The sequence below is a fragment of the Bidens hawaiensis genome, unplaced genomic scaffold (assembly GCF_021521415.1).
Source record: "Bidens hawaiensis isolate Kalapana, Puna unplaced genomic scaffold, B.hawaiensis_p1.1 tig00065227_1, whole genome shotgun sequence".
NCBI classification, from domain to species: domain Eukaryota; kingdom Viridiplantae; phylum Streptophyta; class Magnoliopsida; order Asterales; family Asteraceae; genus Bidens; species Bidens hawaiensis.
In genome coordinates, this window is record NW_027501637.1 from 2,980 (window position 1) to 15,828 (window position 12,849).

Genomic DNA, 12,849 nt, shown 5'->3' on the forward strand with positions numbered 1-12,849 from the left:
TATAACAAAATATGGTTTTTTTCAATACCCGGTTTTAGAATACCCGGTTCTATACCCGATACATAGGGTATAGCTTTTAGAGGCAATACTCGGACCCGAACCCAACCTGAGTATTGCTAATACCCGATTTTCTAATACCTCATCATACCCGAACCGGGTTTTTTTGATACCCGATTTGTGCTCCTCTAAGTTGAACTGCTTCTTTTGACTTAAACTTAAAAGTTTAGAAAGTAAAACAGGAATTGACGATCGACGGCTGTTATGCTAAAACGGAAAACGCCTCTTCATGACGCGTTACGGACGCCGGGGCCCAGCTGTCAACTTATTTGCCCCGGCCCAATTTTGCCACTTGTTTCTTCCAAGTTCCATTTCTCAGCCTATAAATAGTTTACACATGCAATTCATTCTTCGTCAATAACAACTTCTTCTAAGTCTTCAACGCAAGCTTTCATTCTCGAAGCTTCTATATTTCCAACCTATCGAGTGACTTGACGCAATGGCTAGTGTTAAGCGTATCTCGTCCTTTGTCGTTGATCAACTTTCACTTGTTGCCGTCAGGTAACTAATTTGCGTTTAAGTCCAATTGTTTGTATGGTTCATCTTTTCGTAAAATAAATGTAAATATCTAATCTAGTGATAGGGGTGTGCATGGGTCGGTTCTGGGCTCAAATTGAAGTAGAAAAATCAGTGTTTGTGTTCAAATTTCAGTTTTTTCTATCTTATAAGAAAATAAAATAGATCCTAAACCCTTAATTTAATTAATAATTAATTAATTTATACAATTATACTAAAATAAAATATTTTGGTAAACAACATTTACATATTAAGGTTTTGACACAAAAGTTTGGTTGAAAACATAGAAAACCAAATGGTCGGTTTTTGCTCTGGATGAATTTTTTTTATTATTGATCGGTTAATTCAGTTTCATGCACACCTGTATAACCATCAACTATGGTGTGTGATATGAGATTGAAAAGTAGTGTTGATTCGATATCTAACGATCATGTTTTGAACAGGCGTGGATATGCAACTGCGACTCAGGGGATTGTAACCGGAAGCGTGAGGGGAAGTGGAGTTGCGATGATGAAGAAATTAGCAAGTGAAGAATCGAAGAAATCGACTCCATGGGTTCCTGATCCTGTAACCGGTTACTACAGGCCGGAGGGCCAAACCAACGAGATTGATGCGGCTGAGCTTCGTGAAATGCTGTTGAAACAGAAAAACCGACGCAACTGAATTAGTTGAAAATGGATCGATCGGTTTATTAGAAGATGAAGATGAATGAAGCTAGCTTGTTGGTTTTATTCATCCGATTTTACACATATGTAACTTGTCTTGTTGATGTTTTGGTCAGCAACGATGAAGGATTAGTTTGTTTGTACTTTTTTAATGTCTTGTTTTGTTATGTGTTGCACTGTTGCGTATATGGTTTGTTTTAAGAGGAAATGTGTTTATTAAATACAGATGTTTTTATTTTATGTAAGTTTTACGTATGTATCTTTAATTTGATATTAAGGGTTGTAAATTTAAGGTTTTCATCGAATTAGTTTTGGTTATTTGGAGTGCTACACTTGAAATTTGATTTGTTGAAAGGGAATTCAAATATGAAAATATGAATTTATTTTAAAACAACAATCGAAATATAAACCGGAATATGAGAAAAATAAATTAACTATATGCACAAAACTAAAAGATATCTATTTATATATTAGAATTTGAATAATTGGTTCTAAAAGAAGTCCTTTAGATTGGAATAATATGTATATTTTTAAAATAGATGCTTTGCCACATTACATTTAATATAATTTAGTAATCTTCAAACCTATAATTATACTTAAGAACACTATTTTATATTTCTATCATAATTATTTTTTTTCTCAATTCATAACCATTTTTAAAATATATTAAAAAATATAGAGTGTGAACATTAAATTTTTAAATATATAAAAAAAATCATTAAATTTTCTCAATCATCTACTTACATTATAAAAACTCTCATCACATAAAATAAGGGATACGATATGAATGCTATAAGACATATTGGTTTAGGAATATGTTGTCCCAATTTACGAAAATAAAATGGTATGTTTAAATCCTTAGAAATGCACATTTTTAAAAAAATTTATGGTATTAAAAAAAACTATACATGTTGAAATAAGAGAAAAAAATAAAATATATCAATTTATTATATTGCTATTTATTTAAATAAAAATTAAGTATTGTATAGTATTGTGAAAATCTTATTAAAAATAAATGTATAAGTAAGTGATAATGTGTAAATGTAAAGATGGTTTGAGAATGTATATTGTTGGAGTAAAAAATATGTTTTTTAAGAAAACTGATGTAACAAAAAACTCTTGAAGATGGTCTTAGTTGACATCATAATTAGTTACTCTAGTTGCATGGCATGTGAATAATGGTTTTATTTTAATGATATGGGTAAATAGATACCCTATTTAATATACTAGTTTGTTTATATAGTCTCTTGTTGTTTAAAAGAAAAAATATATGTGAACTTGAAAATCTATTTAGATGCTAACATGATTAGGAATGAGCAACTGGTACCCGTTATTATATCAGTACCAAGTAAAGAAAATGGGTATTAGTATCGGCCGGCACCGATATTTAACGAACTTTTACCTACGATACTGGCCGGTAACTAGTTTTTAAGAAATTCGGGATCGGTACCAGTCAGTATCATATGGAATTTGGAACACAGATAAAAAAGATATATATGGAAATATATTATGTTGTTACAATTATTAAAAGAAATATAGAAACGCATATAAATATTTCAGAAAAATCATAATTGGATGATCAAGTTGCAAAGTTAGGTTATATGGAACTTGGAACACAAATCAGGAACATATGCCGACCATAAAATATTATGTGTGGGTGGAATCTTTTTAATTCTAAACCATTCAATATAAAATGTTAGCATGTTACCCCTAATCAATATATTTATGTTATGTCCTACTTTAGGTATGGTAAACCTAACTAATAAAGTGATAACAAGCTAACCCATTCAATAAAATATATCAGTTTTGATTCATACCTTTGAATTAAATTTGGGTAAACCGGATATTGACCAATTTAATTCATCTACATCGATATGCAATAAGACCATGTATGATAGACGGTAAGTCACTGCCATGCCACTAGAAGTTGGCGTTACACACCACTGCATCCAAAAGAAGGGACGCCAGAGAAAAAGGAGCACCAAGGCAGTGGTGTCGTTAGGGACTTTGTGACAGTTTGTGTGAAGTTTCAAGTCATTCATTCACGATTTGTATATAAAAAAAAGTTATAATCTAACTTTTGTCTCTAGTTAAACAATAAAATTATCTTTTAAATATATATTTATATAACTATACAATTATCTTTTAACATTTAACTTTTAGTAACTAATAAATTATCACACGTGCATCTTTATTTATATATATATTAAGTCTACAATTTTTTTACTATAATAAGCTATATCCTATAAAAGTTCCAAAGAAAACAAGAAGCAACGCAACTACACAAGTGGACAAATTCGTGTAGAAATCACTTGACCGATCAAAAGAATATGACCCACATACACAAAAATCGTTCATGTTCAAACACCATCACTAATATACTTATGCCTATATAATCATTCATTTAGAAAACTTAGAGTTGAGTGGTTGATTTGGAAGGTTAGGTTGTATGGAAGTTGGAACATAAATCGTGAACATGTGTTGACCACAAGATTTATATTATATGTGTGGGTGGAATCTTTTTAATTCCAAACCGTTCAATGTATTTGAATCCTAAACTTTAAAGTAAATAAAAACACATTTTCTATAATATCATATGGTTACAGAATTTTATATAAGGTATATCCAAGGTAGAGTTAATTATTGTCAAAATACATGTATAGTTTCTCAAGGCTAAGATCATATCCAACGCAAGAGAAAAAAAGAGGCATTTAGTTTTCCTTGATAATGTAGCTTATGACATGGATGAGAGAGAGTGAAGAAAACCTTTAGCTAAGGGCTTAAAAAAAAGAAGAAAATAATGTTCTGTAAAAGAATACATGGGACCTATATGTTAAATTGCAAGAGAAATGAGAAAAGTGTTAGGGAGGTGAGGTGTGGGAAATTTGATTTCTTATTTAAATCATTTTCTATGCAAGAAACCCAACAAGAAAACTACAAAAACTCAATTAGGAAACCGATTAACAAGTTACCGGATCCAGTCATCCAGAAAGATTGTGGTTTTGGCTCGTAATATTGTACGGAATTTGGTAAACAAGAAGTGTAAATTAATCTTAGCATAAATTAACTGCCTAGAAAAAGATACAATGAAAAAAAAAAAATACAATAATAAATAAAAAAAGACACATTATATCGCAAAATATAACACATTATTGAACAAAATATAAAATATTGTTGAGTAATATAACATAATATCAAGAAAAACAGATACAATCAATGACAAAAATAAACAAAAAAACACAATGATAAATTAAAAGACACAATAAAATTTTTTTTCTTCATTATTGTTTTTTTTTTTTGGAGAATGAGGAAGACGCTGGAAACATTTTTATATTTTACTTTTTTTGTTTTTTTTATTAAATTTCGAGTTATGATTTTTTAAGTATTTTTTATAAGTTTTTTTGTTAATATAAATTCTTCTTACCTCTCTTATTTTTGTTCTCATTTGTATAATAATCTGACCCGTTATCTTATATTAATTAACCTCTTATGTATATGTTTTTTTTAAAACGACGACATTTTTTGTTTATTTATGCTACCACACTCTTCAATTTAAAGAGTCTCATTGCCCTACTTTAGACAGAGTATATATGTTGTCTTAACCGGGACTTAGAATTTGACTTGAATATGTTAACTCAACTTGAATCATTTATAGGTAATTTAATAGCTGCCTTTTATGTATTTATTTAATCCTATTATTACTTAGACCATTGGTAATGGCTCTTTATAGCCGGCGTTTTGGAGCATAACGCCGGGGGCACACCGCCCCTTGGCGTTTTGGGGGTTTTTCCGAAAGTTTTGTATATAACGCGAAATCTGGCTCAAATATCACAAAAAAACTATCCGTTGGGGGGGGGGTTACCATTGGGAGCCGTGGAAGGGTTTCTGGAGATGGGTTACCGTTGACACCGCCGGTGAGTAACTCCTGTAGCGGTTGCGGTGGAAGAAGACCTTGTTTTCTGATTTGGCTTCGAGCTTGCGGCGGTGGAAGAAGACCTTGTTTTCTGATTTGGCTTCGAGCTTGCGGCGGAGGAGGAGGCGGCTGCGACGTGAGTATTTGGTTTCTGATTTGGTTTTGGAATGAAATGGAAGAGTTTTGGTTGGTGTGTGTGTTCCCAGGAGGATGTTAACAAAAAGAAATATTGTGTTGGTGTCTTGGTGGGTGTTGGGTTGGTGTTTGGTGGTTAACGAAAACCCGATCGAATGTCAATTTTGTTTTTGTTTCGATACCGTAACAAACGTGTCAGAGACCGATCGAATGCCAAATTTGCTTTTTTTTTTGTTTTGTTTTAGTTTCGGTACCGCAAGGAAACCGATTGAGTTGAATAGACTCACCGTCTTGACGCTCAGTTGAAACCGATTATTTTTATTTATGAGTTTAATGTATTTTTTTAATTTTTAATGTAGTTTTTTAATTATATATTTAATTATTTAAATGAATTATTATTTAAAAACAAATAAAATTAATAGTGAGTGGGTGCCACGTGGCGCCTAATGCCCGGGGGTGGGGCTTTATGACTACACCATGTTTTTGTAAAAAACCATAGCTATGATTATGCGCCACGTGACGCATAATACCTGGAACACGGGCTTTATGACTACTCATGGTCTTAGTAAACTAATGACGTGTTTTTTTTTAAATTATATTACGTTTTATATTGTTTATAATAATAAAAAATAAATAAAGAGAAGAAGCAGCAGCTAGTGTCCAAATAACAAAGAAGCGGCGCAACTACACAACTTGACATATTCACGTATCTCACAATTGACCCACTCATAATAAGTAAAGTTGTTCATAGTTCATTTGAATATTCAATCCGCCACCGAATACATGCATGTCAATATGTCATGATGCATGCATGATGTGATGATACATGCATCATTCTCTATCAAGTGTCACGCAAATTTGGCATGGGATAAAAACTTCAAAATTGAAAAAAATAATAATCTAATATAAACTCTTTTGATAGGTATAAAGCAATTTTTAAAACTCATTTTCTCTATAAATATAAATATAAATATAAATATAGAGAAAAAAGGTAGAGAAAACAACAAAATATCCTCATAGAATCTCTTTGATAAAGAAAAATTGATAGTTACTATTAATCGATCTATATAATTTTATGAATGTATAAATCGATAAAAAAATAATAAAATAATTGTATATGAGTAAATTATATATAGAGAGAATCATTGAAAATTAGCATAGAAAGGGTTCGACAAATGCTCAAAAAGGTTTCTGTTATCGGAAACAAAGATTTGAAACCTATATAATATCCAATTAAAGATATACATTGAGAAATCATTGAAATGGTTATCTTGTTTTAATACTCTTGATAAAAGGTACGTTCAAGTAGCCGTCTAAAATTTAAGTCAAAAGTAATGAACTAGGGTCATAAATCAAATAACAAGCATTCAACCTCGGTGCTGTACAATTTGGCTTTAGTGTGACTTGGTTTAGTTCAGTATTGGAGGGATGTATAATTGTTGATCATTTTACTTCAGTTTTTTTAGTTAAATTTAAGTTTAGTTTGATTAATCGGTTTTTTCTCAGAGTTATTATAACATAAACATATCTAGGTATATTGTTTTCATAACTCTCAATGTATTCTATTTCATAAACCAATGGAATTAATTTGAATATTGCTATGAAAAAAGGGTGTTTATTTGTCTTACATAAAATAACTATAAGATGTTACGAAATAACTCAGCAAGTATACATAAGACTATTATCATTGGCAATCTCATAATGAGATTGGCGGGCCTAAAGTTAAAAAAGAAATTGAAAAAAGAAAATAAAACAATCTAGATTGGCAATCTAGGTTGGTGGAGCAAACCAGATTACAATCCAAACTAACCCTCAATAACTTAACTATTCAATTAACTTTTAATATTCTAAATAAAAAAATAATGGAGTAAGTGGCTCTTGGCTGCCTATAATTCTGTTGACGAGAGAATTCCACAAATCATGAAGGGGTATCTTCATTATTTTAAAAATTTGTTAACTTACATATCATATATCACAAATTGACATTTCGATATAATTATTTATGCCACGTATTTTAAATTAGGCATTTAGATTCATGGTTCAAACGGGTAATTCAGGTTTATTCGTAACCCCTTAAAAATCCCTGACACTCGACTCAAATTAGTATGGGTCGGATTTGGGTTCAAGTTTCATTAGTATGAATATTTTCCGATTCAAGTTAATTTCTAAGTTATGAATAAAAATAAGAGTCATAATTGAAAACATGAAGTCCATAAGAAGACACATGTAAACCACCAATATTATAACATTGCATCATGCATTATTGTGTTATAACATTGCATCATGCATTATTGTGTGATGTGTGTTATTTAACTACCAATAATAACGATATCATCCATACAAGTTCGACACTTGCACATTATTTTATACACGACAAATATATATTTTAATGTGACTTTACGGTTAGATTAGTATGCATGTGTGCATGTACAATATCATTATTTATTATTTTTCAGATGCACTAGACAAATGAACACAAGTCCTATATTTTATTAATAACTTTTAATGTTTTAGTTTTGATAATTAAAATTACATTTACTATTTTCTTACTTTCTCGTTCAGTCGTTCTTTTTTCTTTTACTGAGAGACATTGCATTTTCAAATATTTTCATTTCAATTCAATTAACACCTTTTATAGTTCTGTTAAGAGTGTTATCTTTTATAATTAAATGACATCGAAATAACTAATACCAGGTTAGTGATCGATATTCAAGGCAGGGGAATGGTCGGGTTTGGTGAGCGATTGTAGGCAGCCTTTGATTTCTAAAATTGAAGCACCTGATGTGCTATTGTGTTTTGATTGTATCCAGCCAAAGACATAAAAGCAATATCATACCTTTGATCACCAACTAACCATGCAAATTGCAAAATGCAGCGGCAGCAACCAACTAGGAGGCCTAAAGTGGAGTAAATTAGGGGGCCTTTTGTATTATCTTAAGGGCGGACGGGGCGGTGCGTGGTGGCCTCCCCATCACCCGTGATGGGCTTTTCAACACCGCCGCCGCCCCCTTGTCACGCTGAAAAAAGGGAGTTTGCGTGATGGGTGTCACGCGTGATGAAGGGTTGATTCCAAGAAAAAGAGCCGTTGGGAGGGGGTGGTTATGACCGTTGGGGGGTAGCCGTCGCCGGAGGTGATGGATTGCCGGAAAATTAACAGGGAAGAAGGAGTTGTGCTGTGGGTTTTGTTAGTATTATTATTATTATATTTTAAATACAATTTACACATTTAACCCCTTAACTTTCATATTTCTTTTAAACAGAATTTAGAATAATTTACGAATTAAACCTTGAACTTTTGAATGCTATAAAAATGATATAAAAGTCGGCGAAGTTGGCGGAAACGTGACGAGACCTATATCAACCATTTCTTTGTCAGTTTTTATTTATTTATCTTTGTAACATTTAATCTTGCAAAAAAAAACAAAAATCTTCCATCACACACCACCACACCACATCACCACCCCTAGTAAAAAACCATCACATGTGATGGATTTGAGGTTGGTGGTGTGACACCATTTGATTGGGTGGAGTGTGTGATGAGTGATGCCACCACATCCACCACCCCTCCCCCCTAATTCAATTAATATGTTTGAATTAATCACTTATCTGACCAGTTAATCAATTTTGATCCATTAACCATGAAGCACAATCCAAACATATCTTTTTGTGCCCAACTAAAACATATAAGTAATTTGCCAATAAAAAAAATCCAACTTTAAGTTATGTCAGGTAACTTTATACAAAATTGTCCTAGTACACAATTGCATAAATATCCAAAAAAAAATAATCCTTTTATATTACATATGCTAGAAAGAAAATTAAACAGAAAATGCAAAATAAAAATATATGAGCACTGTAAAAAAGGATAATCATCCAAGAAATAAAATAACTAATAGCGATGCCTACAATCTACAAAACAAACTAATATTAAAGCCTAAAGGGGTTGTCCCCTGAGAGATCGTAAGAAGTTTTAAAAAAACGGGGTTAATGCTAATGCCAAGGCTCGAGTGCGTGTATCCCGTTTTGCAGAGAAGGACTCTTACCATCACACTACAACAATGGAATGTTAAAATAGTTATAATACAAATAATATACCTTGTATGTATAATAACTTTTTTTTTCTTAAGAATACGAGGCCTTAAAATTTTAAAGGCCTAAAACCTAACCTTTACATGCTTACCTTGTCGGGACGGCCCTACAACAATGAGAGAGGTGGATTGGATCATTTGGGGAGATTTTTCTTTTGTAATTTTAATATAATCGTTTTGCTCTCGGTGTTTGGGTCATCCAGCTTTTTGTAATTCTTTTAGCTTTGACTAGTTTTCTATTTTATATAAACTTTATTTATATATATATATATATATATATATATATATATATATATATATATATATATATTACATCACATTTATACAATTATCTGTTTATGTTAACTTCGATAATTAATGAATAATCACTACTTTTATATTAAGATTTTATTGTTATTAGAAAAGTTCCTCAGATAATAAGAAGAAGCGGCGCAACTACACAAGTGGGCACATTCATGTATAAAACAATCGACCACTTGGCATGTCTCACAAACCAAGTACCAACCAACAATGGCATGAAATAAAACTTATAAAAGTATATTAAAGTTATAATAATATCTGTCCATTCGATTAACAGGAAGGCATAGAGAAGATATGAATAATGGGGAATGTTCATGTACATTTTAATCTTAACATGAGAACGTAGAAAACAATACCAATTTATAAAAAAAATGAGGACGTAAGATTCAATAACAACTACAATACCAATACACATAAACAATGATTTGTAATAACAAAGAAAAAAACCTAAAAATTACAATAAAAGAATCAAAATCAAGAACAAAAGAATAACAGCATATACCAACAAATACTTATAACATCAAAAGAAAAAATTTAAGAATAACAACAAAATATAAATCAGCATATACTTATAACGTCTCATACTCGAAAATTAGTAAATATGAACAAAAAATAACAGCAAACACCTATAAAAATAAATTTAATAATAACAACAAATCCGTTCTCACTATTTTCATGTTAAGAATAAAACGTATTTGATCATGTTTCATGAATAGGGTTATAATTACAATAGCGATAAAATTCAATTTTTTAAATTTATACAAAATATTTTATGTGTGTTAGTTTTTTTAGTTATAACATCCACGATTATATTTAAAATATTAATTTAATAAGAATATATGATCGTGCATGATGTAGCTAAAAATATATAAAAAATCAAACAAATAAAATGATTTGTATAAATTTAAAGTCGCTTAAAAGATAAAAACAAGATGATTTTTATCACAACTATAATGTGATTTGTCGAATATTGTTTTCATGGCGTCATCCAATAATAATTATGAGATATATGTTTTTCAGGGCCGACTTAATTGTTGTGTAGTCCTAAAGCGAAGTAAGAATTTGAGACCCTCTTTCTAAATTTCATTGAATCAAATTTACCAAACAAATTACTAAACATAAACAATCAACATAAATCAAGTTAAAATACAATTTCATCAAACAGAAAAATGAAGATAATTACATAAAAAATGGTAAATTTTGTATAAAAAATAGTAGAACCTAATCAAAATGGTAAACTGTATATTCTTTAATTTCACTAGAATCAAGTTTCATAGCCCCAATATGTCTTTAAGAACAATGGATGGATAATGATTTGCCGAAATACTAATTAAAACCTAATCAACATAAAGAACACATTTTTGAACGTTTCATTGTTCAAGGTCGACTAGGCCTCAATAATCTAGGTTTCTGAATTCCCAATTTCCCAGACCTACATGCCGCTCAATTTGCTTTACATTTTCTTTTTCTTTTAAGACCGGAAACCTTGGGATGATGGAGGCCCAATTCCATTGCCTTATTTGAATCACCCTATTTCCGGGGCCGTTGTTTCTTTTTCAAGTTTAACATGTTAAGGAACTTTTATTACTAAAACATAATATGTAATGTTCGTTTTTTATGTGAATATATATTTTTGTTTTAAAATATTGTTAAGAGAATTTTTATAAACGAAAACAATTAATGTTGGTTTTTAAAATGTAAAAAAATGGTTTAAGGGAATCTATAACATTTTTTGGACTCATACTTGGCAACTAAATTTGAACTTGAATTCTTCTTTCATGAAAGTTTCCCAAGCAACAAGGAGGAAGCGGCGCAACTACGTACCTAAACATAGTCACGTACATGACAATTGACCTAGCTAATAATTTCACTTCTAAATCCTCTATAAATACCCATGTCTTTCCCTTATTATTATTATTATTCATTCATTCGTCAATAACTTAATTCTCCAGTTTCCATATTCGAACTCCAAAATGGCTAGCGCTAAGCTCATCTCAATCTCCTTCATCGTCGATCAACTCTCATTCGTTGCCACCAGGTAATTTTGCGTCACAATTTAATTTCCATATGCTAAGCTATTAACATAAAAGAGTAGCGTTTATGTCAAAATAAAAGACAAACAGACAACAAGCTGTGTTGTGTTGTGTTTTGAGATTGAAAGTAATTTTGTTCATTTGTTATCTAACAATGCTACGATTTGAACAGACGTGGATATGCGACTGCAACTCAGGGGATTGTGTCGAGGGGAAGTGTAGTTGCGATGATGAAGAAAGCAAGTGAGGAATCGAAGAAGTCGACTCCATGGGTTCCTGATCCGGTAACTGGTTACTACAGGCCGGAGGGCCAGACCAACGAGATTGATGCCGCGGAGCTTCGTGAAATGCTGTTGAAACAGAAAACCCGTCGTAACCGATCATTTAGTTGAAAATCTTGAAAGATGAATATTGTTGTTACTAGACTAGACTATTGAGTCAACAATCATTTAATTAATGGTTCTTTGTTACTTGATGATCGAAAACCAAAAGCTAACGAAAATACTCAAATCAATTGACTCTGTTATGATTATTTCAAAATTGATTTTTATGGTTTAATGATTGCTATAAAGGTATAAATGTTGGGTGTAAAGTTGTATAAATAATTGGTTTAATCTCGAACCGGTATAGCGGGTATTCTCGGGTACCCCTATTTGGGTATCGAGGGTATTGCGGCTTGTTACGTATCAAAATAGAATGATCGAAGATTATAAGAGAAGAATACTCAAATCATCGATACTCATTCTATTATATGATCCGTATACTTATACGAACCAATGCTATCTATTACAATTTCAATCCTCACACTATAATACAATTACAAAAGACCCCCTATACTATTTGGTATGTAACACGGCTACACCACCACTGGTGCTCCATGAAAGAAGCCGTTAAGGGTGTTTATACCCGCCGAATGAAGAGGAGAGAGAGTGCTTGTGTGTGTGTCTGTATGATGAAGACGGGTCCCACATGGATCAAATTGGATGAGTGAGTTATCGACGGCCGATTGTGTTTTTGCCGGGCTCAGACAGGTTGCACCATGTCTCCCCACATTAAGCTAAACTTACTAATTTTTTACCTTATGATTAACATGTTATATGTCGTTTTATTAAAAACTTTGGTGAATGTCTTATTAGCCTAGA

At 31.5% G+C, this 12,849-nt stretch overlaps 2 protein-coding genes across 2 annotated transcripts; both read left to right on the forward strand.

Annotated features, from left to right (window-relative positions):
• The first annotated feature begins 421 nt into the window (after nt 1-421).
• Nucleotides 422-1,384, forward strand: LOC143604459 (protein SENESCENCE-ASSOCIATED GENE 21, mitochondrial-like). The gene is made up of 2 exons (XM_077080930.1): nt 422-558; nt 1,017-1,384. The coding sequence occupies exons 1-2, from the start codon at nt 497-499 to the stop codon at nt 1,234-1,236; spliced, it is 282 nt and encodes a 93-aa protein (XP_076937045.1). The 5' UTR covers nt 422-496; the 3' UTR covers nt 1,237-1,384.
• Nucleotides 1,385-11,538: 10,154 nt separating this feature from the next.
• LOC143604462 (protein SENESCENCE-ASSOCIATED GENE 21, mitochondrial-like) lies at nt 11,539-12,231 on the forward strand. The gene is made up of 2 exons (XM_077080933.1): nt 11,539-11,712; nt 11,880-12,231. The coding sequence occupies exons 1-2, from the start codon at nt 11,648-11,650 to the stop codon at nt 12,097-12,099; spliced, it is 285 nt and encodes a 94-aa protein (XP_076937048.1). The 5' UTR covers nt 11,539-11,647; the 3' UTR covers nt 12,100-12,231.
• Nucleotides 12,232-12,849: the final 618 nt, after the last annotated feature.

Coding starts and splice junctions, on each gene's coding strand:
- LOC143604459 (XM_077080930.1), top strand. CDS start 497: ATGGCTAGTGTTAAGCGTATCTCGTCCTTTGTCGTTGATCAACTTTCA. Junction 559..1,016: donor CTTTCACTTGTTGCCGTCAG/GTAACTAATTTG, acceptor TGTTTTGAACAG/GCGTGGATATGCAACTGCGA.
- LOC143604462 (XM_077080933.1), top strand. CDS start 11,648: ATGGCTAGCGCTAAGCTCATCTCAATCTCCTTCATCGTCGATCAACTC. Junction 11,713..11,879: donor CTCTCATTCGTTGCCACCAG/GTAATTTTGCGT, acceptor CGATTTGAACAG/ACGTGGATATGCGACTGCAA.